The 26,227-nt window shown below is 35.6% G+C and overlaps 3 protein-coding genes and 1 non-coding gene across 11 annotated transcripts; 2 read left to right on the top strand and 2 right to left on the bottom strand.

Moving 5' to 3' along the window:
* The first annotated feature begins 1,902 nt into the window (after positions 1-1,902).
* Positions 1,903-10,023, top strand: LOC100255706 (transcription factor TGA4). Of its 8 annotated transcripts, none has more exons than XM_059734258.1 (11): positions 1,903-2,155; positions 2,451-2,506; positions 2,737-2,764; positions 4,629-4,790; positions 4,890-4,961; positions 6,406-6,465; positions 6,563-6,640; positions 6,775-6,838; positions 7,774-8,045; positions 8,818-9,045; positions 9,459-10,023. In XM_059734258.1, exons 4-11 carry the CDS (start codon positions 4,632-4,634, stop codon positions 9,609-9,611), a joined length of 1,086 nt encoding a protein of 361 aa, XP_059590241.1. In that variant the 5' UTR covers positions 1,903-2,155; positions 2,451-2,506; positions 2,737-2,764; positions 4,629-4,631; the 3' UTR covers positions 9,612-10,023. The 8 variants fall into 8 exon arrangements, with proteins under 8 accessions (XP_059590241.1, XP_002285820.1, XP_010664273.1 ...); XM_002285784.5 differs by having other exon boundaries at positions 4,622-4,790; XM_010665971.3 differs by lacking the exon at positions 2,451-2,506 and having other exon boundaries at positions 4,622-4,790.
* A 315-nt stretch (positions 10,024-10,338) lies between these two features.
* Positions 10,339-19,779, top strand: LOC100250529 (ER-phagy receptor 1). The gene is made up of 5 exons (XM_002285785.4): positions 10,339-10,998; positions 12,856-12,930; positions 18,550-18,689; positions 19,049-19,186; positions 19,407-19,779. The coding sequence occupies exons 1-5, from the start codon at positions 10,740-10,742 to the stop codon at positions 19,611-19,613; spliced, it is 819 nt and encodes a 272-aa protein (XP_002285821.1). The 5' UTR covers positions 10,339-10,739; the 3' UTR covers positions 19,614-19,779.
* Positions 19,751-25,296, bottom strand: LOC100264408 (phosphopantothenate--cysteine ligase 2). Its single transcript, XM_002284265.5, has 10 exons — positions 25,093-25,296; positions 24,269-24,428; positions 24,044-24,167; positions 23,911-23,955; positions 23,704-23,789; positions 23,020-23,072; positions 22,776-22,835; positions 21,536-21,637; positions 20,648-20,767; positions 19,751-20,238 (listed from the first exon to the last, which is right to left on the bottom strand). The coding sequence occupies exons 2-10, from the start codon at positions 24,417-24,419 to the stop codon at positions 19,990-19,992; spliced, it is 990 nt and encodes a 329-aa protein (XP_002284301.2). The 5' UTR covers positions 24,420-24,428; positions 25,093-25,296; the 3' UTR covers positions 19,751-19,989.
* A 710-nt stretch (positions 25,297-26,006) lies between these two features.
* TRNAW-CCA (transfer RNA tryptophan (anticodon CCA)) lies at positions 26,007-26,078 on the bottom strand. Its single transcript has one exon. It is a non-coding gene; the product is annotated as a tRNA-Trp (tRNA).
* Positions 26,079-26,227: the final 149 nt, after the last annotated feature.

Raw genomic sequence — 26,227 nt, 5'->3', positions numbered from 1 at the left:
AGTGGTGATCATGTACGAAAAAAGCATGCCAATATTTTCAAATGATGAAGCCCAAATCACACGCTCACCACCACCCACTATTTTTTCTTTTTCCTCCTTCCTTTCTTTCTCAAGTCGGAGTCGCAAAATTTCACATAATCCACAAATTTTCTAAGTTTTCTTTACAGGTAGGAAGAGATGAAAAAGTGTGGAGAATGCAGAGAAAGTGAAGGAATTTTGATGTGTTGGTGATAAGGGGTGAGATCTTGGAGTTTCATTTCACCCTCTGCTTACACGCGTGCATAGCGTGGCGCGAGTTACCCACACGCAAAGGCAATAAAGTGAAAATAAAATAATAAAAAAGGAAGTCGAATTGAGATTTAAGCATATCCACAATTCATTCCAAGCAAGCATGTGGAGGGCAGAGACGACACGGACTTTTCCCTCTACTCTGACAAACCCTTCTTCAATTTTACCTGCACTACCAAGTACCATCCCTGGCTCCCAACTGCTTTGTACTACCCTTTAATTTTCTTTAATTTTCCACTTTTTTTTAAATATATATATAAATAAAACATGGTTGTGGTAGATGTTGTTACTATGAAAGCTACTAGGTAATCTTATCTCCTTATCAACGTGTTTAATTTTTATGATTAATTTGCCTTACTTTATTTAAATGCTATATTATTATCTTTTTACCTTCTGATTTTGGGTAAAACATGTTGTGTATATTATGAAATTACTACTTGTGGGATGTCTCAGCAAGGTGTCCAACAACCATTCATGCTTGTGACCGTATGTCAAAAAGGCCCTAAGATCGTATGATTGGTCTATCCTAAATTTAGGATGTAGATGAGCGATCTTAAATGAAAACAACAAGATTGACCTCCGATTGACCTTCAAGCATTTACTCACCTTCAAAGTGCAAATTGTGCACCACGTAAGCTCTATTATAAATGTAGTCATTACGAGAAAACATTTCATTGTTGATTAATCATCAGGGCAAGACAATTGTTATACATTGACATTCAATACCATAATATCGCATAATAAAACGTAATTAAAGTATTATTAAGATGTTTGAAAATGCGTTACATTTGAACAAACACAAATAACCATGCAAAATCCAAGAAATGTATGTTGTCTTCTTTCTGCAAACACCCTTTACTTGCTTAAGACAATTATTAACATAAACATTAGAGGAGTATGTTTGAACCATCTATCTGAAACATCATTTGTTTAGAAAATAAAGTCATTTGTATCTTGGGTGGGTTAGATGGAGAGACACAATCGATCGTTCTATCTAGCCCTTGAGGTCTAGATGACATATTATGTATGGACCGTACACGAATACTATTTGTAAATTAATTATTTTATTTTATGAAAGTGTTTAGTATGCTAATAAGATACCTTTCTCTTTTATATTACTGAATATGTTTGATTTGTTTAGTATCCATATATTAATGAATTAATTATTATAATTATCTTAATTAATAAAGTTTACTTTATGACTTAAGGAGTGTTATAATTACCATTTATTATTGTACTTTTTTGATAAATAATTTGACTTCGAGATTAAATCTAATTTTTTTAAATTTGTCTTTTTTTTATAAGAAGTGATATTTAGGGTTATTTTATTTTATTTTTAAAATAAAATAAAAATAAGTGGATGAATTTTTATATATTTTACGTTACAATTGCGTTAAGATTTAAGATAAAAATAAATAAAAAAATACAAGCGGAGATAAATGATTGTGGTTTCAAGATACTCGAAGGAGGCAGAAAAATGAAGTCAGCGAAGTGGTTAAGCGTGACGACAGCAGTGGCGTAGGTTAAGCGGAGGTAGTGACTAGTGAGTGACCTGGTGCGCATTTTTTCCTGAACCATACTCTTATTTTCTTTATTTATTTATTATTAGTGGAAACATGACGACGTTAACGGTTGACTGTAGCATTCAAAAAGTTGTTTCTATTTCCCCTTTTCTTTTCTTTTTTCCTCCTTTCTTGGTTTTTTGTTTCGTGTTTCTTATTATTAAGGTTGTGTTGCCTGCTAGTCTTTGATTGGTAGAAGCCAGGGTTTCAGTTGTTAGAATTAGGGTTTACTGGACTGAATAATTGCCGGATTACTGGGACTTTAGTTGAAATTTGGGCGAGGCTTCCTGTCTTTTCATCAGAAGGTTAGTTTTCTGTTTGGTTGCTGGGAAACGGGGAAAGGGACTGGAAAAGAAATTTTCTCCGTTGTCTGTTGTTTTTGGTCTTAAAAGGTGAAAAGCACAGCCACCTAAGTAAAGGAGTTGTATTAGGCTTAAGTTGAGTCCATAATACAAATAAATTCGAGATTTTTTATTTTATTGTTTTTGCTTTGGGTTGTACCTGGCCAGTTTCTTTCTCTGGGAGCACCCTTCTTTAGGACATTTATTTGGAAAAACACTTGCTAATTCGATTCTGTCTTTTTTCGTTTTCGGCGTGAAGTTGTTGTTCCTTCGATGCCATTTTTGCAACAGATTTGTTGAAGCATGTTGCAAGAGGTAAGATAATCTTAGCTGAGAGAATTGAATTTTTGGATGCTTTTAAGACACTTATGATTTTTAGCTATCCTTTCCCATATGTTTGTTCGATTAGTTTCCAGTGCAGTCTGTGAACTAGTTCACTTGATTCTTTATCTAAACTGCTTGGTTCTTTAGGAGTGGAGTTGCAATTTTTCTCATTTCTGTTGCTGTATAAGGGCCATAATTTTCACATGTTCTCAAATTTGCAGGTTGTATAATAGGCTAAAGAAGTTGGAGGTAGAGCATCGAAAACCTTTGCCTCATCTTGCCTTTCCTTCTTTCCTCCCCCACTCCTGCCTTCCCTTTTTATTTTTTGGTTGTGCGTTGATTGGTAGCAGCAGAGCCAATCTTCTTGGAAATTTGGTGGTATGAGTAATCCTCATAAGTCATAATTGGTCCAGCTTGTCCTGGCGTGGGCTTTGCTGATGTTTCATAAGAGAGCTTATTTTATTGGAGGTTAGAAGCTTGGAGGCACTATATAGACATTTGAGTAAATACTAAGTATGGGTTATAATGTAAGATAGACCTCTAAATGCAGAGTTGACAAAAGCCTCATATTTAATTTGGGTTTATTTCCAGTTTTCAGGAGGATAAGCTCAAATAAAAATTGATGACAACTTAAAGGAATTTGGAAACTTATTTCAGTTTTATGTCATTCTAGTCTGTATCCACCACCAATCTTGTTTGTTAGTCTGGTTTCTGAAATGGAGTTATGCCATCATATTTGTTGGCTTTACTCCTGGTGGAACTTTTAGAGAGCGATATATCTACATATCAGGAGATGATTAGATTTTTCATATTGATTCTAATCTAGTGAGTATCTCAATCTATTCACAAGTAGTCTTAAGGTGGAAATAGGCTTCAGAAATTTTAAAGAGATTTCATTTGGTTTGAGATGGCGGAGAAAAAAAAGAAGCAAATGTTCTATTGCTAATTACAGTAGCTTTTGTATGATTTTGCGGTCTCTAGTAACAAAGTCATCAACAGAGAATTACCTGCTGTTATCAACCTGTGCAGTCAACAGTCATTTTAATCCAGTATGAAAGTTGCCCTTATGGGAGCTGGGGAGGGGGTAGGTATTCAGATATTGTAACTAAGAATGGAGAGCCAACCACTGGTGCCCCATGAAAGTCTTTCATTACTCTTCATGTTTTCTTCCCTCGTGTTCAGTAAAATGTGGGTCTTAGCTTGAATGAGGTATTTATGCATAGGCTTCTTTCTTCAGCCTGTTTTGTCAGTCTCAAATTGCTGCCACTATTGTTGCTTCACAGAACAACTTTCTTCAGCCTGCTTTGTCAGTCTCAAATTGCTGCTACTATTGTTGCTTCACAGAACTTTAATGTTTTGATTTCAAATTAGGTTTTACAAGTCATGAAGTTCTTACGTTAGGTTGAGGTAAAAAAAGTGCGCAAGCTTAATACAGATTTACCTTTTGTGTGGTTCTATTTACAATCACTATCTAGATCTAGCAAACAATGGTAGGTTTTTTTTTTTTTTCTTTCAAATAACATCATTCCCAATGTTTTTATTGATTAATTGTAATTTGATCAAAGCTAGCCATTTTGTAATTTTTCTTGAAGTTTTGTTTTATATTGTTTGGTAGCTGCATGCATTGAAATTTTTAGTGTCCAATTTCCAAGTATCTTGATTTATGTCATATTTGTCAATAAATAATCTCGTAACTTTATTTGCTTTCTTGTTTCAATCTAGGCTGACAATCTTCTGAAAGTTTAGAGAGAAAAATTGTTCCGCTATATCTTTGAAGTTTAGGATTACAACACTATATATATATATATATATATATATATATATATATATATATATATATATGATTACTCTTGAATACCGAATACCTGCGAAAGGAAAAAAATAAAAAGATACATCCGTGCGAGTAATCACTACCCTGAAAACAGAAAAAAAAAAAAAAAATCTAAATTAGAAACATTGAGTCAGCTGGTTTTATCCCCTAATTTACTCCACCAAATTAATTCACAACATCCTATTTACAGCACTAAATCAAATCTCCCACATCTTCTTTATCACTGCATTTGTGTGATCTATCAACTTGGTAATTATGTTTGCCTTTTTCATTAGTCAATAGAATATGAGCTCTTCATCAACTCAATTTGCCACCTCAAGAAGGATCGGCATGCATGAGCCACTCCACCAGATTAGCATGTGGAGAGATACCTTCAAAGGTGATAGTAATCCAATTACGGGTGCATCCACAATCATGCAGGTGGATACAATGCTAGACAACAAGGTGAAAATGCATGAATTTGCTGTCTTGGCTTTTTGAAAATTGTGTTATTTCTTTTGATTGGTATGCTGTAACTGATTATCACTTTTTTATCTTCTTCAGTCGGAAAGTACCTCTCATGACTCACTAGGGCCTTCAGGAAACAGTCAACCAGAAGACAGAACCACTGATAAGGTGATCTCCCACTTTCTCTCTGTATGTATGTGTGCCTGTGCTAGCTAAGGTTCATGGAATGCCCCTGTTGCCTGCAAGGAAATTGGCAAGAGTTCAGAAAAAGGTTTGATGTGATGCTGAGAACTGGTTGTGACATAAATCCGAACCTTGATGGAACATACTCTGATGTATAAGTCATCACAAACCTTGGTGGAACATACTCTAATATATAAGTCTATCTTTAGAATGGCTGGGATTAGGCTGCTTGGTTCTATTGGCTGCCCTTTTTTTTTTCTTTTACATTTTTTTTTCTCAATTTGATTTGGTTATATCTGGAGCCAAAATGTGCTGTTTAAACCTAAAATTTTCTTGAATATTTTGGTGGGAAAAATTGCTTCTAGTTCTGCTTTCCTTAAATGGATCATTATAGGAGTTCAACATTCGTATATTGGTTTTGCATATGCATCATTCTCTCTTTCAAGATTGATATATTGGTTGACACCAACATTTAAAACCTTTTACATATGATATGTGCACTGCTTCTCTCCTCAAGACTACTTGGTACAAGTGGTACCACACATCCTTTTGCAAATGTCACTTTTACACTGTTACTTGTACAAGTTTATGCATGTAGCAGTGTAGTATTACTTTATATTCAAACTATATCAGGATTTGTGGTTTTGTATATAAAGTATCATAAGGTTTGAATTGTTGGTGGATGCTGTTAGGAACCTTAAATAGAAAAGAGTGTCCGCAAAGGGCAAATATATTATATAATTAAATTCTCTACAAGTTTTACTTAATCTAATAATCAATTTCTGTGCATAGTGGTAATTCTAATAGTACTTTATTGAACTTTCCAGTGGTCATGTAAATGATCTTGAATCCTGACCAATACTACCCTAGTACAATTGCTACAACCACCCTAAATTTCATCATCCTTTGATCACTCTAATTTATCACCACTGTAGGACTTAGCCCGCCACCTCCTTTTCTACTACTACCACTGCTGCCATCACCCACAGCACTGCCAACCCAGTACCATCAGTGCCTTTGTGGGTTTGTTATCCCAACCCTCCAACTCCATCTCTTTGATCTTTCACCAACACCCTCTTGTGGATATGCAGTGTGATATCCATTCATCCTTTTACGAAGGAAAAGAACTAACTTGTAGCTACTTGTCTTGAGTGCTTGTCAAGAATTAGTGATTTTGTTTCATCTTAATTCAGTTCCAACTTTAATCATTATTAGGTGAGAATTGACTAGGTTTGGTTTCTCCCACATTTGTATGGTGTTTACTTTGATCAGGGCCCATAGAGGCACCACAATTCAATGTGGTTATCTTGGATATAGATCGTATCTAAGTAGGCTATTTCTCCATGCATCTTGGGTGGATTAGGCATTTTGTAGACCTGCCATTTTTTTATATTAGTGAATTATATAAAATGTATCTATCTATATGCAGACACAAAGGCGATTGGCACAAAATCGTGAAGCTGCCCGTAAAAGTCGTTTAAGGAAAAAGGTAAAAGAAAATGCGAGCCCATGCAAATGTCTACTGATGAAAGATATTTTTATTTTAAATGATATTATGTTAATTATATTTGGATTTTCTTTTATAGGCTTATGTTCAGCAATTAGAAACAAGCAGATTGAAGCTGACAGAACTGGAGCAGGAGCTTGAGAGAGCCAGACAGCAGGTGAGACGAAGACTTTTTTTCTCTCAAAAATAAAAATAAAAATTCAAAAATTCCTTGTTATTATGGAAACTCTTACTGATCAGGCGTTGGGATTTAATTTGTTATCTCATGAACCAGTGAATGTCTCATTGCAGGGTTTGTACATTGGGGGTTCCTTAGATACTACTCGAGTAGGTTTTTCTGGAACTATAAATTCAGGTTTGTTAGTTCAGGTTCTGGCAATCACTATTATTTATTTATTTGATAAGCATGGCAATCACTACTCTTTGTCTCATTGATTTCCTGACCCTCTTGATGCTGTTATTCTTACTTATTGACTTTCTCTCATGGATGTATTGTTTAGCTTATGCATTGCAAAAGCATAATAATCATGACTAGGAGTGAATTCATTAATCGCTTCTTATCTCCCCAATGATTTGCTAGCCTATTTTAGGTGATCTATTATTCCTCAAGTTTCCAAAATCATTAATCGCTTTCACTGAGTGACAAGGTGTGTCACCTTTCCTACAACAACAATAGCAGCTTCCCCACAAAATATTTGATCTTTGCAGACACTTATCAGAGCACACCCGCACATGCATGCACACAAACAGAAGGATTGGGAATCCCCAACGATTTATGAGGAGATCAGGAGACTTATTGTGATGCTTTTAACACACACACCCCCACACATGTGTCCATGCACACAAAGGACTAGGAATCCCAGAGAGATTTATGAGGAGAATAGTAGACTAGTAATCAATCTTTTAACATGATCTAACCTCCCAGGTCATTTTTTTATCTACCGATCTTCCTATTTTCTGATCAATAAACATTCCACAACTCCAGCATGTTTATTTTAATATTCTACTGCATTCTTCAAGAAACTGTTTTACCCTCTCTTATTGTTTGTCTTTCTAGAAGGTGAATGTGCACTTGCAGACATCCTAATGTGTTTTGAAAGTTCATATGCATATTCTTGGATCTAGCTCAGTAGGTAGAATATGACATTTATCTTTTTAATGCCCTCATTACCTGTTTCCTTGTAACATCCTGAGTGTTCTAATAGAGTATTGTGCCTTTTTTTAGTGAAATTTCTTTTGCTTGCGTCTGGTTTTGTTCTTGAAAATAGTCCTAAAGGGTGTATGTTGTAGGGATTGCCACGTTTGAGATGGAATATGGGCACTGGGTTGAGGAGCAACATAGACAGAATTGTGAGCTTAGGAATGCTCTGCAAGCTCATGTAACTGATATAGAGCTTCGTATACTTGTGGAAAGTGCTTTAAATCACTATTATGAACTTTTTCGCATGAAGGCTGATGCTGCAAAGGCAGATGTCTTTTATCTTATGTCTGGCATGTGGAGAACATCAGCTGAACGATTTTTTCTCTGGATTGGAGGATTCCGCCCATCAGAGCTTCTAAATGTAATGCTTATTTCAGTTTAAGTTTTCAAAAACTGCTTATCTCTTAGTGGTTAGTGGTTACTGATAATGGTTTTGGCTTCTCATTTACATCATTATATATCATCTAAGTAAAACTGTGGTATAAATTATGAAATACTGATACTGCACTCAAGTGTGTGTGCATTTCTTGTCAATTCTTTCTCTATAGTGAGTTTCAGTTTCATACTTGGATTGTGTACTTACAGGGAGACTGTAACTGATCTGGGTATGCTATAAATATTGTTTTGTGTAATATGGTCCCTACCAAAATCTGAAGGTCGGTAATAAAACCAAGTCCATATTCTTCAGCCCATGGGGAACTATGCATGACTGGCATGGTAAATTTTTTACTTCGAAGTTTAAGAAGTCCGGGGTGATAGACCCTTTGGATGTCAAAGTTGCCTAATGATTGCAACACCACCTAGTAGGAATTACCTGTTGAAATAAATTGATTCATGAGAATCCCTGCATGCAATTTTTTGGATTATTCAATCCTTTCACCATAATATGTTAATAAATGAAAAGAGTGTGTTAGATTGACCCAATCCTTGAGCTGTTTGCTGAAAATTATCAGAAGGTGTAGTGAGTTTGTCCTACTGAAACAAATATTTCATTGCCATATTTTACAATATCTAAAGTATTCATTCCATTAATCTAAGATTACTTAGTTTGTCATCATATTTTTTATTAAAATCTAGAGTTCAACTTCTGATACATGAATGGTGAGACTGCTTACTGAGTTTTGTCTTTATAGGTTCTTATGCCACATTTTGAGCCTTTGACTGATCAACAACTCCTGGATGTCTGCAACCTACGACAATCATCACAACAAGCTGAAGATGCTTTGTCTCAAGGAATGGATAAACTTCAGCAGACTCTGGCCCAGAGCATAGTTACTGATCCAGTGGGTGCTGGAAACTATAGGTCTCAGATGGCTGAAGCAGTGGAGAAGCTGGATGCATTAGAGAGCTTTGTAAACCAGGTAATACCCTTGCTCTAAATATTGTCGACTCTCCAAGAATTCTTTTCTCCTGTAGTATGTTTTCTTGGTTTTTTGATTGTTGAAGAAAGGAAGACAAAAATTAAAAAAAAATAAAAAATCTGATTCTTACCACTACTTGTGTACAGTGGTTGTTGCAAGACTCTAAAATTTTGTTTCTTCTTATGGCATCCAATTTTAGTGTAATATTGCAAATCTTTTCCCTGTGTGATTATGATTAACAATTCAACTGTATGAAACCCAAAGCAAGAATTTATCCAAAAAGAATGGGCACCTTATGTGGTGGCAATTTTGGGACCTACATTAAGCGTGTATTTGTGACTATGGAATATGGAAGAAGTTTCACTTGTTTCTAACTTGTTTGTTGGACATTGTGTTGCTTCTCTCCAAAACAGGCAGATCATCTTCGTCAGCAAACCCTGCGACAAATGTCTCATCTACTAACAACCCGTCAAGCAGCCCGAGGCCTACTTGCTTTGGGGGAGTACTTTCATCGTCTTCGAGCTCTTAGTTCTCTTTGGGCTGCTCGTCCCCGTGAGCCTGCCTAGTCTGTAAGGGAGAATGAACAAATCCATAATATCTAGGTTGTAATTGCCTCCACCAATTGGCCTCAGCTGCAGAGAGAATTAGTACTTATAGCTCTACCATATGTAGTACAATTTAATCTGCTTATATTTTTTCAAAGCAGCTTGTGAAATTTGAAAAGGTGTAAATATGATGTCTTAATGCTATGTGCATCAAGGGGACTTGGGTGATCAAGTTGATGTTCAATGCATGGTGTATAGTGTATTGGTCAGAAAAGATACTTGATCTGAAATGCAGGCGCCTGGTCTCATGTTTGGGTGGAGAGACATTACTTTCTATTGTAAATTTATTGGTTTAGCTTCTATGCTTGTTAGGCTTTGCTTGGTGAATATAAATACTTGTTTAATAAAAATTATTCGAATATTGGATTATTTACCTCTGAAAATGTTGCAAAGGTTGAGTGATTTTATTGTATGGCTACATGGGCTTCCATGCCCTTATTTTGCAAGTCTTTATGAATTATGACCTGTCTCAAAGCTGTTTGGAAAAGAACACATTTTCCCTTGATGTCTGCCCACCAGATTCAGAAAAAATGAGCTTAATTCATCAGCATAATGATTCTGTTCTCTAGAAATCCCTGTCCTGTAATTAACCTGAAAATATGGTCTATTTTAGTCATAAGATGAAGAAACTCCGAGCAGATCATAGCTCTATAATTGGTAAGTTAGGGCTGCAGTTTAATGTTAGACATGCAAAAGCACGGCGTCGTCCTGATCCTTAGGGTTAGGCGCAAAACGGCGCCGTTTAAAGGTAGAGATCCAAAAACGGGGGAGCATTTCCGAACAGAAAAGTCTTTAGTAAACGGAGAAAGAAGCAACGGAGAAGTTAATGGCTTGGTAGGCAATACGGTGTCGTTTTAGATTAGCGGTTTAAACCGAGGCCAAAGCCAGACCATCCACAAAATTGCAGGTTAAAATGAGAGAAAAGAAAAAAAAAAAAAAAACAACACCAAAACACTAAAGTGTAAATCAAATCAAAAAAATTTCATTATCAAACACACCATTTCGGTTGCTTGACGTCGTCTCCAATCTCTGAACACACAAACAACGTGAACGAAACCCTGATTATTATTGTTTAGAGCTGGAAAAACTATGAGTAATCTGAGAACGATTTGTAGACCTCACATCCACATAGTATTCTTCTCTTCCTTCATATGCTGCAGAAGCCAAGCTGCCAAATCTAGGATTTCTTTTCGAAACCCTAACTCCCAGTCCCGTGTATCCTTGCCTTGTGCGTTCTCTCCTTGGTTTGATTCCAACAGAAATGAGCCGTGGTTTCGTGTGAGTCAGAGGAGAACGCTGGTTAGAGCATCCAAGTGGACCGACGAGAAGTCTCCCTATGAGACTCTTGGTAAATTTTTACCTTATTTTCTGTTTGTTTGCGGTGAAAATTGTTTAGGTAATAATTGGACCGGAATTAATTTGAGTTTATTGTTTTGTTTTCCTGATTCTGGAATAGCGGAAATTATGAGATTTCAAATTTTTTTATCCTTTATTTTATTTTCATTTTGCCTTTTGTTTGTCAGTAATTAAACATTTCTGACGAGTATCAATTGCCTGGAATTTTAGATGCGGGGATCGTATTTACTAATTCTGTTATTGATTTTCTTCTTTCTTCTTCTTGCATAGGTTGTTGCCATTGCTATGATATATAATTCCTCTCCCTTGTCGTGTTATTTTTTATTGTATTTATGTTGATCGTATCCGCTAATATGTCCTGGTTTGTGCTTTTTGAATTTCTTTGTTCTGTTTTATACTTTTGGTTTTCCTTTTTTGACCTGATCAATCTTCTTTTAAGTGCAAAAACATATTTGCAGGTGGTGAGAGCGATTGAGAATTAAAAAATTAGCTGACACTCTTTTGTAATAGTTTGATCAATTTGAATGAGGTGACAAACCTACTCCCTGGCACTTGGTGAGAAATTGAGGTTGTTTTTTCTTTCTTTTTTTTTCATTAAGGCCATGCTTGGCATGATTACAACTCAAGGGCTCTAGAATTGAGAAATCAGGATTAATTTTTTTTTGGATAAAACTAAGTAGAAACCTCTTCTTTATACTCATTTTTTCATAGAGACTTACACTAGAAGCTACTGCACCAAATGGGGCCTAAATATGCTAAGAATTGGGAAGTGGTGTTGTTACTCAGCCAAAAAAACACCAATAGTCAAAAAACAGTAACATTTTTCTGGATTTTCTACCAAATTGGTAAATTTTGTATTTCTCTGGTATACTTTGGTAAACTTAATATTTTTTTTACACTTTTACACATAATTTTTTTTTTTAAAAAAAACTGCATGAATACATATTACATATGTATGAATAGTTGCAAAGCAAAGAATAAAGCCTAGACAGCTATTTGTTTATTGGGAGAAGATGTATTAGCATTAATGTAGGCTATTTCTGAAGTTAAATCATCCATATTCATGTATCATCTGCAGAAATTTTATGGTTTGCAACAGGTTTGGAGGTCAAAATAATTAGAGATGAGAAAATTTTAAAATTTGTAAAGAAGAAAATTAAAATTCGAGCAGGTATTTCTAAATTCTATTTACTTATATTTTATTTTTGGACATTTCTATGTGTATGAGCTTTAGTACTTTTGGAGTGCATGGTGGATTTTCCATGTTTGTTATGAAGTATCATGAATTCCTTTCATTGTTTTACTACCAACATCTTTTAGGAATTCCATGTGAGCCTTAATACTAGTGTTGACAGTTATTGCTTATAAGCATTTCCCTTCTAAGTCAGCTTATGTTTCTCCCAAAAATGTTAAATGCTGTGCTGAATCAGAACATTCATCAAAATTTTGTTCTCAATGGTGCAGAATCTCCCTAAACCCTGAGGGGTAGTTCAGTTGGTCCGGCCTTGGGTTTGCTCCCCAATGGTCACCAGTTCGAGTCCCCTCAGGGCCACTGGAGGTTTACCCGGTCGTTAACTTCAGGGCCTCGTGGGATTAGTCGAGGTGCACGTAAGTTGGCCCGGACATCCACGATTATAAAAAAAAAAAAAAAATGGTGCAGAATCTCCCTAAAATGTGAAACAAAGATTTTGGATTCATGCATGTTTGTATGCACTAGTGATAGGCTTATCTTTTATTGCTGATAAAGGAGAAGACGATTTCTTCCATTTTGTCTGTTGTACTTAATTTGTTATATGATGACTTGATGAGTTATTTACAATTTCCACTGCAATTTTATTTTAAAATACAGAGTTGGACAGGGATGCTGATGAAGAAAAAATAAAGTTGGCTTATAGACGCTTGGCCAAATTTTATCATCCAGATGGTATGTTTCTTCATCTCATCCTTATGATTTTCAAAAGATGAAATCTTTTGTGAATAATATCTGCAGAAACAAGCTTATTTGGGATTTTCCTCCTTCCTTTTCCTACGTTCCCCTCTATAAAATGTTTTTTGTTCAATATATGCACATGCGCATTGATGCACATACTGTTATAGAGGGGAGAGTATGTGTAGGATTTCTTACCTTCTTTGTGTTATTGCCCCTGCAAGTCTCAAGTGGACTAAACTTTCTAACAACAGTGTGCAATATCATTTAAAGGAGGTAATTGATTCTCCAAAAAATTGTCTAAAATTTCTTTATTATCTCCATTTCACTTAATTTATAATTGCCCTCATTTTCTTGCTTCTAAAATCCCTGCTATATAGTTCTCAACATTTTGATGATGTACAAATAAATCATGTATGACCTTTAGTCAATGAGAGTTTCAGTATTCTATTTTCACTCCTCTAAAGATATGGGATTAGTTGAATCAATTTTAGTTATATCCTACGGTGTAGAGAGGCATGAGAGTAATCAACATCTTGAAAATATTATTTTTCATTTTTATTTATCTTTTATCTCTTATACCTCAAAAGTATGAGGAGACTAATAATGAGTTCTTCTTCCTACAACAATGTTGGGTCAGTAACACCAATTTAAGAAATTCAATGGTAAGCCACTTTAGAGTTTGTTAACCATTATCCCACTTATAATAACATTATGCATAAATGGTAGGTTATCTTTTGCCTATCAAAGAAAGAAAGAAAGAAAGAAATTAACTGGTTATATTGTTTCATGGATATGTGAGATTGGAAACTTGGCATATGTATCTTGTATGATTACATTGTATGCAGGTTTTGACAAATCTCATTTCCTTTTTTCACTCTAAGGGGGTGCTATTAGCTTTATGACTTATTGGCATGGAAAGCATGTTAATTGGAGGGATTTCAAAGCTCTTTTCCGATTGTTGCCCAAAAAGAGGGGAAAACAATGAGTTACAACCTTATGGACACTCGAACTGAGCACCTTGTGTATGCATGTATATCTTGACTATTGGGGTTTGGGACTTGACAACTAGTAAGTTCCACATGAGCAACATGCTGAAATGAGAAAAATGATTACAACATGTTCCTATTTTAATTTATTTCTTTATGTAGTGGAACTTGTTTAGATAGAGTGAGTGGGTTCTCATACTGCATTTGTGAAATGGAGGCAATCTTAAATCCAACTCTTATTGCCAATGAGGCTATTGATTCAAGATTAAGAAGTCATAGAGGAGAAGTTGTTTGTAAGTTAGATACTGAAAAAGTCTTATGACCATGTAAGCTGGAACTTTCTCATGGAGGTGATGCAAAAAAAATAGGCTTAAGGTAGAAATTGATTCATTGGATTCAGTTTTGCGTTCCAACAATAAGGTTTTTAGTTTTGGTGATTGGCCCACCTTTTGGATTTTTTCATAGCTCAAATGGTTTGAGACAAGGAGACCCCTATCCCATTTATCTATTTGTTTTGGTGATGGATGCCCTTAGCATTCTCTTGAGAAGGGCAGAGGAGGCTTCATTTTGGTTTCCATGATAGGGGGTGGAGGAGGAGAGGGAGTGGAGATTTCACACCTCCTTGTTTGGAACCTTGCTCATATCAATTAAACCATGAGTTGGGTTTTGCTTCGGTTTGAGGCTTCAGCTTCACCAAGACTGAAAATAAACTTGAATAAAGTGAACTAATTCTAGTAGGGGAGGTCCCTAATGTGGTGGAAGTTGCTTTGGTATAGGGTTGTGGGGTGGGAAAGCTACCTATCACTTACTTAAGCCTGCCTCTAAGAGCTCCTTTTAAGTCTTCAGCTGTTTGGATATGGTAGAGGAGAGATTTTCCAAAAGATTAGCACTATAGAAAAGGTAATTCCTCTCAAAGATGGGAGGGAGGGGTATGATGTTAGTTTGTGGAAGGCGATAGTAAAAGGATGCGGAGCTTTTAAGCACAACACAAGGTTTGAGGTAGGCAATGGGAGAAGAATTAAATTTTGGGAAGTCGTGTAGTGTGGGGTGATGTTCCTTTAAAGGACTCTTCTCCATTTCCATTCTCTTTGCTGCTGTCAAGAAGGCTTGGGTGGTAGAGGGTAAGTAGGTCTTTGTGGACATTGTGTTTCCAAAGAAATTTCTAACATTGGGAGATGGATAGCATTGAGGAGCTACTTCGAATGCTACATGTGTTAGGAAAGTGTAGTAAGGAGGATAGAATGGTTTAGAAGGATAGTAAATTCTCAGTGAGGATTTTGCATTCTACCTTGGAGTTAAAGGGTGTGGTGTCATTCCCCTAAAGGTAATGTTAAGCTCTTAGGCTCCAACTAAAGTGGGTTTCTTCATGTGGGAGGCGCATGGAGAAAGATCCCAACCTTGGAACAACACAAGAAAAGAGGATGATCATTAGCAAGTTACTGTTATATGTGTAGAAATGCAAATAAATCGGTAAACCATCTTCTCATCCATTGTTAGAAGGCTAGGGGGTTGTGGCAGTTTATAGGTTGAAAAATATTTTCACTATTTTTCCCTAATTTCGGACAAAAAAATTAAAATAAATATTTTTTGGGCCCAATTTTTTTTTCCATGGGTTCATATAATTATTATAAAGAGATTCTAAATAAAAAAAATGAATTAAAAACTCTTTTGTAATTAAAAAATGTCATTATGTCTCCTCAAGTATGGGTAATGTCCAATGTTTTAAAAACCGGACCGGACCGGCCGGTCCAACCGGTTCAACCGTCGACCGGTCATAATTCCGGTCCGATTTGCTTATTGAACTGTTTAAGATTTAAACCGGCCACGAATCGCTGAAATCGGCGGTCGGACCGGTCGACCGGACGGTTCAATCGAACCGAACGGTTCAATTTGAACCTCCATTTTAAAGGCTCCCTTGCATAAAAAAGTTTTGGCAAATGCCCATTCTGGGCCTTGTCTCATCAAGACAAAGCCCAAATCCCACTCAACCATATTGTGGGCTTAGTCTTGAGCCCACCCAATGAGGCAATACATAGACCTTCAATGTGGATAGAATTTATAGGCACCCTTGGCATCCTCATTTCTCTTTGAATCCGATGTGGGATTCCTAACCAACCAAATGAATGAAAAAAATAATAACAAGTCCCCCAGCCAAGAGGAATTAAACCTTGGACCCCAGATTCGGAAGACATCCAAGGCACCACTCGGCTACACAGCTTTTGTTAGTTAAGATGCTAAACAAAATAATATATATTAGATTTTAAATTTTTTTTGTAATGTTAAATAAAAATAATATAATATTTTTAAAAATGATAAAATTAGTTTAAATTTTCATTTTTAATATATTCATATTTAAATATTTTACATATTTCATTTAACAAAATTAAAAATATTAATATGATTTAATTTGATAATATTATTGATTTTTAATTTATTCATATATATTTTAAAATTTTTATAATTATTTTTAATTTTAATAATATATAAATTATATATTTATGACGTCACCGGTTCAATAGCGATTCGACCGCCGGTCCGACCAGTGAACCGTGAACCGGTAACTTTTCCGGTTCGATCACCGGTCCGGTTCTGAAAACATTGGTAATGTCTCCTCGAGGCATTTCCAAAATGGCTCAAAATGCTCTTTAAGAGGGGGTGAGGGGGGAGGAAGTGTGCTTGCCTTTGTGGGTTGGCAGCACCACCCGCCTAGGCACGCTACAATGTGTGCTGCCCTTGGCGTGTGGCCGCCCATGCCACCCTAAAGCCCACGACACGCTAATGCGAAGAGAGCACGCCCACGACACTGTTGGGAGCTTTCGCACGCAACTGCAGTCACTCCGTGCCCCGTCCATGCTGCTTCCCCGACGCATCCCATGCCCATGTGGACATGCCTCTCTCCCATGCAATGAGTGCCCTCCCCATGCACTTGGCCCCATCCCTCCCCGTCTCGGCTCGCTGAGGAGCCCTCGAGCCCTCAAGCGAGCATGTTGCCTCGGAAAACCATGCCAATGGCCAATAACGCGGCTCACCCATGCCTCCCACCCAACGTTGCCCATCAAAAGGCACACGTATATCCCTTTCCCCATGCAATGAGTGCTCTCCCCGCGCACTCGGCCCCTTTATCGGCTCGTCAAGGAGCTCTCAAGCCCTTGAGCAAGCATGTTGCCTTGGAAAAACGTGCCAATAACCAACGTCACGGCTCGCGCTAGGGGCTCACCCATGCCTCCTGCCCAACGCTACCCATATAAAGGCACGCGGATGTCCCCCATCCCCGACGTTGCCCATCAAAAGGTACATGGATGTCTCTCCCCCCCATGCAACGAGTGCCCTCCTCATGTGCTCGGTCTTGTCTCGGCTTGTCGAGGAGCCCTCGATCGGGCATGTTGCCTTGGAAAAACGTGCCAATGGGCAATGTTGCGCTCACCTCGGGGGCTCACCCATGCCTTCCGCCCAATGTTGCCCATCGAAAGGCACATGGATGCCCTCCCCTCTCCTCCCGTGCAATGAGTGCCCTTCCCACGCACTCGACAATGACAATTTTTAATTTGAAAATGAATCAACGTGCCAATGACAATTTTTAAAAATATTTTCACTATTTTTTACTATTTTCCCTATTTATTGGACAAAAAAATTAAAACAAGTATTTTCAAGGGCTTTAAAAATAGGGAACCCATTGTTAGAATATGCATGGACCATCTTCTCTTTATTTAGTATCTCATGGATTCTTTCTTTTGTAGTGAAAAAGTTGTTAATAGGTTGGCATGAGAACCATTTAAACAAGAAGAGAAGAAAGGCATGAACAATAGCTCCACTTTTCTTATTTTGGATAATTTTTTAGGAGTATAATCAAAGATTCTGAGGGGGTGCAACGCTCATATCAATCTTTTATGCTATGTTTGGTTCCAAGAAAGTGCTAAAGAAAAAAAGATGTTAAAGAAAACGATTTTCTCATGATTGGTTATACTATGAAAAATATAAAAGAAAATCAAATATAATTAAAAGTAGTCATCTTATTCATTTTTGAATTATTTAATTTTTATATGGAATAGTTAAAAAATGATTTTGAAATAGCATATAAAAATAATTTGTTTCCTTTAAATTTATTTTTTATTTTTCTTTACTTTTCCTTTCCTTTTTCTTTCCTTCTACCGTTACTCTCTATTTTCTTTCCTCAACATTTTCCTTCAAATAATTAGGGAACCAAACATAATCTTAAGGATTCCCTTATTTGTAATCCACACCTATGATCTCAAAGGTCCATTCAATATGGTGTTCAAGCTGGTTTTGTGTCCTTACTAGATTTTGCCGAGTGGTTGTGCTCTAAAGTAATTAGAGTGTGGTTATGGTTCTTAGCTGTATCTCTTTTGGGCCTTTTAGATGTATACTACCTGTGTATTAGGCATGCACCACCTTTTTTTCATTGGTGATTTATATTCTTATTTGCCTATCAAACCAAAAACTTAGGGGGGGAAAAAAAAAAGAAAAAAGAAAAGAAAAGAAAGAAAGACTGGAGATTTGATGGCCTAATAATTGTCTGGTCATGGATTTCTTTTAGAGTAGTGCGACGTTTGAAATATTGCCTTATTCTTGGACCAGGAACTGATGGATCATTTTTCTTGATTTAAAGTTTATGATGGTAGGGGGACCCTTGCAGAAGGGGAAACAGCTGAAGCTCGATTCATTAAGATTCAAGCTGCCTATGAGTTGCTCATAGATGATAAGAAGCGGAGGCAATATGATAATGACAACCGAGTTAACCCAATGAAGGTAAAATCATTTCTAAGTTTAGCTTGCCCACATATCATGAATTTCCAGATTTGTGATCCTCCAGTTTTTGTTTTCTCACTAGATGTCACTTTATTTACCTATCAGGGGAAAAAGAAAAAAAGGGGGTTTTCTCACTAGACCTCAATTTAGTGCAAAAGGAATTTAGTTTGCATGATATCATTCTGAGTCCTGGACCCAGATGGACTTCAGTTTTTGATAGAAACAAGTCCTTGAAAATCTTGGAGGAGAATGGAAAATTCTGGTTGTACAGACATTTTCAAGTGAAAGATATGTATTTGCCTACTAATTTTATTGCCATTCGAGTCACTTAAGGCATGTGGTTGTCACTGGTCTGCCAGGCATCTCAAGCATGGATGGAGTGGCTAATGAAAAAGCGAAAAGCTTTTGACCAGCGGGGTGATATGGCCATTGCAGCTTGGGCTGAGCAGCAGCAGCGTGAGTTGAACCTTCGTGCACGCCGTCTTTCCCGTTCAAAGGTATTGTATTGAATTAAATATCTCGACAAAATAAATCATGCTACAAAATGAGTGCACAAAAAGCTGTTGCATGCATCATCTAACAGCTTATTCACAGATTCCCATTTCATGTATCACTGGAACAAATTAAAACAAATGGAACCCCTGAGTCACAAAATTGTGGTCACATATCTCGATGAAGAAAGTTTTTGAAGTTTGATGCATTTGGAGGAATTTTCAGATTGATCCAGAAGAAGAGAGGAGGATCCTGGCAAAAGAAAAGAAGGCATCCAAGGAGTACTTCTCTAATACCCTTAAGCGGCACACACTAATCTTAAAGAAAAGGGACTTGATGCGAAAGAAAGCTGAGGAAGAAATGAAGAAGTCTATCAGTCAGCTTTTAGCTGCAGAGGGCCTTGAGCTCGATACTGATGATGAAGCATTGTAGCTAAAACTCTTTGCACATGTTGACACATCCGCCTCCTTTCTAATCTACAATACTTTGGAACGTTCCTCTGAAATTCATACCCATATTTTATTGTACAAAGAAACTGTATATATGATTTCTTCCAGATTATAAAGAAATGAATGAAAATTTGTCCTTGACTTATAAAGCTCGAAGTCAGACTTCCGTACAACATACAACAAAATTGTCCTCAAATGTATGCGACTTTGTGCAACATACAAGTTCTTCTCGACAAAAGGTACTTCAAGAAAGAAAAGATGCACCATGTTCCCATTGAACCCACCCTGTGACTTGGTTTAATATTGTTTTAGGTGCCTTTATTGTTTGTTTAAGAAAAATTCGCCTTTCAAGTAAGCTTTCAGGCACCATGGTCTGGGCCAGCTTTAATATAGAGTGAATGCCTATCAACAAGGAGTTTGATCAGATGATTCTCAACATCATCACCAGCCACAGCCTTGTCCCGTTTAACAGATATCCTTTCATTACTTGTAACAACCACAACCTCATCTTTACGAGTTGAAAGCTCATTTGCTACCACAGCATGCATCTTGTACTTCTGAAGAGCCATATCAGCCTTTTGTAAAAGGATATTTGAATCTGTCTCCAGCTGTTAAAAAAATTGACAATGTTAACAAGAAAAATTTGCCCTCCTCTAACTAAACAAACATTGCCATTTCAATCTTACATATTTTTTTGTTTTTTACTCTCTTTTTTAAATATATATATATATATATATATATATATATATATTGGGATTGGGTTTGGGTTTGGGCTTGGGGTGGTGATAAGTGTTGGTTGGTGATAATTGGGGACGAGGGAGAGTTGGTTGGTCTGGTTGGGAACTACAATTTAAGTTAATGTTGCCTGCCATGCAGGCTTACGAGGGCACCCCTCAGGTACTAGGAAGATATTTCCTAATTTAAAGGATAAAGTTGAAACCTATCCATCTCATTAGCAATTTTTAAATTAACGACAAAAATATAACACTATTAATTAAAGGCAGAAAAATAACTAACCTTGAATGATATGCAGAAGGCCAAGGGAGCCCATATTTTCCTCAGCATTGAGAGCATTTTTGGTACTTGAACGAGCCGCATATCTAACGGGCCAGATGCTGACTGAATCTTGTGTTCTGCCTGTACATGTTATGCCTTACTGAGCAAATTCACATAAATGACAATGCATTCAAGTGACTATTTCAGATTTTTGAGTTTCATGAGAATGTGTATGTGCGTGTCCTTCTGCATCCATGACAAATGAGTAGTCTAACATTTAGGAAGTAATTCTATTTTCCAAGTATGGGAACTTCGAAAGTTAAATTCTCTTGGTCTGCCATTTAGTACTTCAAAAAAGTATGTCTAGTTATGATTGCAGAAACTCCCACCATCCACATGCTTTTGTTGCCATTGCCATTGAAATCTCATTGTTACAGGATTACAAGATGAGCATAATTCACCACAGAAGGCAGTAATTTTTCTCATTTTGGATAAAAAGGAATATATATTTAAAAAAGCTTAAATTTCTCTGCTTAAACATTATAGCGGGAGAATTTCAAAAACATTTCTTGGATTTCTACTTTTCACTGACTGCAGCCTTAAGCTCCATTTGTGTAAAGTGTTAATAAATGCAGTTAGAAGATGTGTGTATCCTTATGGTATGCAACTATAATTGTAGTGGTGCATGACATTAGGTGAACATGGAGTGTATCCCTCATGGTCTGCAATTATTACGTTAATGAAGCATGATATTAGGTGATTGTGGAGTGTAATGGCTAGCCTATTTTCCTCAGAACTAGGACAAACTTTGAGGCCTCAACCTTCTTATGCTCCAAACGTACCAAAGAGAGTTCTCATAGAGGCTTGTGAGATATAATCTTATATTTTTCAAATAAATTCAACCATTACCATGCTGTTCCATGGAACATAAAAGTCTGATACTGCAGCTGCAAGGTAAAACATTCCTTGTCCTCCTAGAGTCCTCATTGGTACTGCAATCTTGTGTAAAATCTGCTCCAATGCAAAGATCAAATATTTAATGGACAGAACTACTTGCTGAAAAGGAGCTTCTCATAACTGTTGACAAATATGAATGAAAATGGCAAGAAATTAATTCCCAGAATTCCAAGATTGTATAGTTGTATACTTTCTTGTTTTATTTTTCTAATATGTAGGGTAGAGAATTTCTAGGTGATGAAAAATAAGGCTTCCAGGTTACCTTTTCAAATGCCCAAGAATCCTGATTGGTTGTTTCATTTACCAATTTTTTCGCCTCAAATCATGAATGGATCGATGAATATGAGAATCATTCTTTTCTCACAGTACAAGGGCCTCAAATCTGATTTTTTATTCAATCAAATTATCAGAAAATGTGAGGCTTTGCTCTTCTTTTGGTTCTTCAAGAACTGTGAACTTATCAGGGATTCTTCCTTGTGGCGTTCAAACTTTATACCTTCGGTTCGTGATTCCATTGTAATCATTGGGTCAAGGTCTGTTACTTATACTTTTGGTTCGCGTTTCACTTATAAACGTTGGATCAGGGTTCTATCAAAAATCTGTATTTTAGCTTTCTTGGGCAATTATTCCAATACTGTTTGTTGGGTTTCAAAGCGTGTCAATTGAGGTTCACATCAATATGCTTCATAATTTTTGTTTTTAAAAATAGAAACTTCTACATAAAAAATAGAACTCGTACAAAAAAATATATACTTAAAAATTACTTAAAAAATTAGTCAACTTGCTTAATGTACTTAAAAATTACTTTAGAAAAATTTTAAAATTTAAGGTAATAAAAATTATATAATCAGATTTTAAAAATCATAGTATTTTTAAAAACAGAAAACAAGAGGCATATCCAAATGGATACTTAGTTTCCTAATTTTGTAGGAACTAGTCAACTTACTGAATTTGCAACTTAATTACACAGTTATGATACTTCTTATGATTCAAACTATTCCTCAGAGGCAAGTCAACCATGCAATATACAGGAATATGCCAAAGGGAGCATATGCACAAGAAAAGATGATCACCGATACCAACAGATAAATAAGCCCATAGATGGACACAAGAAAACATGAAAAACATCATGTTGTACCTGCATTTGAGACAGAATGTGGATTTTCAGAAAAACATAAAACGATCATCTGACCTGAAGATACTCAAATATGGTTGTATAGGGAAGTTTCAACAACATGCCTTCCGCTATTGCCTGCACGATAAATGAAAAACCTAAAATGAAACACTGTTATATTGAGTTAATCTTCCGCAATTAAATTATGAAATCGGGAGAGCTAAGACAAAGAAACAAACAGGATCAGGTTTTAAAACTCTAAGAGATTGAATAAAATTTTGGCACTTTACAAATAAATAGGATAAAGATGGATGGCCCATACAGCATGATGATTACTGATGGCCTTCTTCACCACTTCAAAATGTGACTCACTAACTGAAATGTGAGATAAAGCTTAATCAAGTTAGTAAGAATCATCAATAGTTTATGCAACACAATTTGAAATTGATTATAAAATTCTTAAGGAATAGATAGACTAATGTTTATCTACAATGAAGTTGCTACAGAATGTATTTCTAGAACAAGATTTGCTCATCCAATTTATTTCTACAATAAAGTTGCTATGGAATATTCAATGAATATTAAAGGTGTTTTACCCTCCATATTAAGCAAATCATTTAAATAGAATGAAACAATTAAGTTTAGGAAACTAAGGGGAAAAAATTGATCAGCAGATTAGAAAATATATAAAGAAAATAAGTGCCTGACATCATGGTACTTGTACAATGGGAATGTACAAAGAGCACCCAAACGCAAAAACATCAATTACAAGGACACAAAATAAAAATAAAAATTTCTTATGGATAACCAAAGCATGAATCTCAAGCATTTGAATTATTCATAGCAAAGGCCTACATTGTCAGTAAAGTTAATCAAATCAAATTCTCTTCTCAAGGTGCAGTGCAGTTTGCAACTTCTACAAGCATGGACAGAAGGAGTATTCACTTTTCAAGATATCATGTTTCATGTCTATGGATTAAGCCCATGGTTAACAGAAACCACAAACCTTGAACATTGGACTCTTGGGTGAACTCAAAACATTCAAGGAATGGATCATCAGGGAGGAATCTGCAATATGGCTGGCAGGATCCCCTACATATAAGGCCGTTTATTACCCTCAACATATAGATAGAAAAATAAATAAATACAAGGAACGAGCTTCTTTTAGACCATGTTAACTTCTGTAAGGTAAATTTAGAAAATGGTATGAAACCTTCGATAGAGAAAAATAACACCATATCCAGCCTTCAAAAAATACCTGCCATCAGCAAGGCCATCTTGTTAAAATAGGATTAAAACTTGGAATATAGCAGATCAAGTAACCAAAAAGATGTAAAATTACGTACTCTGTTGATGCTGCTCCTCTATGGCCAGAGCTGAAGTTATCAATGAAGCGAACACATCGTCGCTCCAGAGGAACTGTGGTACCACCAGATGTCACACATACAATTCTTCTCTCTCCTAAATTTCCTGCAAATACACATTCCAAGAACTCACATTCAACATTATAAAATCATGAACGTGAAATAAAAAGGGACATAATTAAGGCTAATGAATAGAGGAGAACTTGCCTGATAGTGGAGAATGCCTTTCAATAAACTCAGTTATCTTTCTATCGATATCAATCCCATCCTTTAGAGGAGGAGCTGAGTCAAAGAAGGATGTGATTTCCATATCCAGCAGCATATCTTGTGGAGCCTCTATTTCATTTGTTGAGTCCATGGAAAGTGTCTACAATCAAAACTCCACAATTCAACGATATGCATGTACCTCTTTGGGGACTTCGTAAAAATTCTCAGCCATTGATAAAAAAAAAAAATATAAGGATTAAATAAGAAAATTTAGCATCACAGAACCATCTTTATACTCTATATGAACTCAAAAATTTAACCATCGTCACAGGACTTACTTGAAAAAAGGAAAAAAGAAAAAGAAAAGAAAATGAGGTACTAAAACAATTCCATTTGGTGCAGAAGGATCCACAAAAGAGAGAGACAAAAAGAATAAAGTGAATGAAACCACATCAAATCTGAATTGAATTTCGATCCCTCTAAACATAAATCTATTAACCATTTAAATCCTATGGCCATATCGATCATGACACCTGCGAGATGTCGAATTACTGAAACTCAAGGCCCCGTTTGAATCTCCAAAAGGACAAACGAAATCAAGGAAAATTATTAAATGAATTCATTCCTATCTCAATCGATTTTCAGCATTTTCCTCTCCAAGAATCCAAGCGATAGCCTTACAAGAATTTGTAAAGCGATCGAGTACGCAGATGTAAAGCGATTCCTATCCAACGAACTAGGTTTTCAAGAAGAAAAAGAAAAAAGAATCCAAAACCCTAATTTTTCAAAATTTTCCAAAGGCAATAGAGATGTACAGAGCATACCTGGAAAGCAAAAACAAAAGAGATGGAGACGAATGAATTTGCGAGTGAGAGTAGGTGGCTCCAGTACTTATAGTGGAAAAAGTTGACGGTCGCTGGTTCCCGCCAACACCACACACATTACTGTCGTGCCCCTCACCAGAGGCCGCCATCATACCTTCCGCTTTGTTTCTGAAACAATTAGAAGATTAAAAAAAACAAAACAAAACAAATTTTAGATGCAGAGCTTAATTATATTAATAGCATACAAGTATTAGGTATACCAAAACCTTTCTTCTATTTATTTATTTTAAAATTTAAAAAATTTAATATTTATTATTTAAGTTTATCTTAAATTAAATTATATATAAATTATTTACTTAAAACTTATTATTGAATTTTTATTTTTAAATATTAATATTATTTAATAAAATTAATTTATAATTTATTTTAAATCATTAAATTAATATATTTATCTTTATAAATTATAATTAGGATAAATGGGGTAGAATGTAAAATAGTAAAGAAAATTAAAATAAATAAAAATTAAAAAGTAAAATAAAGATGTAGGTTAAGGACAAATTAATTATTTTTATTTAGTATTTAAAGTTTTTTTTATTTTAAGTTATATTATTAAATTATTTTATTAAATATAGTTAATTTATTTAATAACTTAAATTAAATTATTAGGTTAATTTAAATTATTAAATTGATTTATTAAACTATGTTTAGAATAGAAAATAATAAAAATTTAAAAATAAGAAATTAAATAATTAAAAAAATAGTTTTTGTTAAAATAATAATAATAATAATATGGTAGATATGTTAATGGGCTTGTTCCATACTCTGTATTCCACAAAACCTTAAAATAATGGGGGTATTTATGTAATTTTATTTTTATGGAACGTTGAGGAAAAAAAGAAGTGGATTGGGGGATTTGAACCCGACGTGAATCGAACACGCAACCTTCTGATCTGGAGTCAGACGCGCTACCATTGCGCCACGGATCCACTTGTTATATATTGCTTAATTGCTTTGTAATAAATTATGTTACATTTTTTGAGGTGAATTGAATTCTCATTCTCGAGACACGCATATTATACTAAACCACAAAGATTATATATCAATTTTCTGTTATTCAGAGTAAAATAAAAAATAT

Source organism: Vitis vinifera, chromosome 18, assembly GCF_030704535.1.
Source record: "Vitis vinifera cultivar Pinot Noir 40024 chromosome 18, ASM3070453v1".
Classification (NCBI taxonomy): domain Eukaryota; kingdom Viridiplantae; phylum Streptophyta; class Magnoliopsida; order Vitales; family Vitaceae; genus Vitis; species Vitis vinifera.
This window is presented reverse-complemented; position numbering and strand designations above follow the sequence as displayed.

Bases quoted from the DNA above. Each gene is read 5' to 3' on its own strand.
- LOC100250529 (XM_002285785.4), top strand. From the start codon at position 10,740: ATGAGTAATCTGAGAACGATTTGTAGACCTCACATCCACATAGTATTC. The intron at 10,999-12,855 runs GTAAATTTTTAC...TTTAAAATACAG, and splicing joins GTCTCCCTATGAGACTCTTG to AGTTGGACAGGGATGCTGAT. The intron at 18,690-19,048 runs GTAAAATCATTT...CTGGTCTGCCAG, and splicing joins ACCGAGTTAACCCAATGAAG to GCATCTCAAGCATGGATGGA.
- LOC100264408 (XM_002284265.5), bottom strand. From the start codon at position 24,419: ATGGACTCAACAAATGAAATAGAGGCTCCACAAGATATGCTGCTGGAT. The intron at 23,956-24,043 runs GTACGTAATTTT...TGCTGATGGCAG, and splicing joins AGAGGAGCAGCATCAACAGA to GTATTTTTTGAAGGCTGGAT. The intron at 20,768-21,535 runs GTAATGGTTGAA...TAACATGTACAG, and splicing joins ATGTTCCATGGAACAGCATG to GCAGAACACAAGATTCAGTC.
- LOC100255706 (XM_059734257.1), top strand. The intron at 4,962-6,405 runs GTGATCTCCCAC...ATCTATATGCAG, and splicing joins AAGACAGAACCACTGATAAG to ACACAAAGGCGATTGGCACA. The intron at 6,641-6,774 runs GTGAGACGAAGA...GTCTCATTGCAG, and splicing joins TTGAGAGAGCCAGACAGCAG to GGTTTGTACATTGGGGGTTC.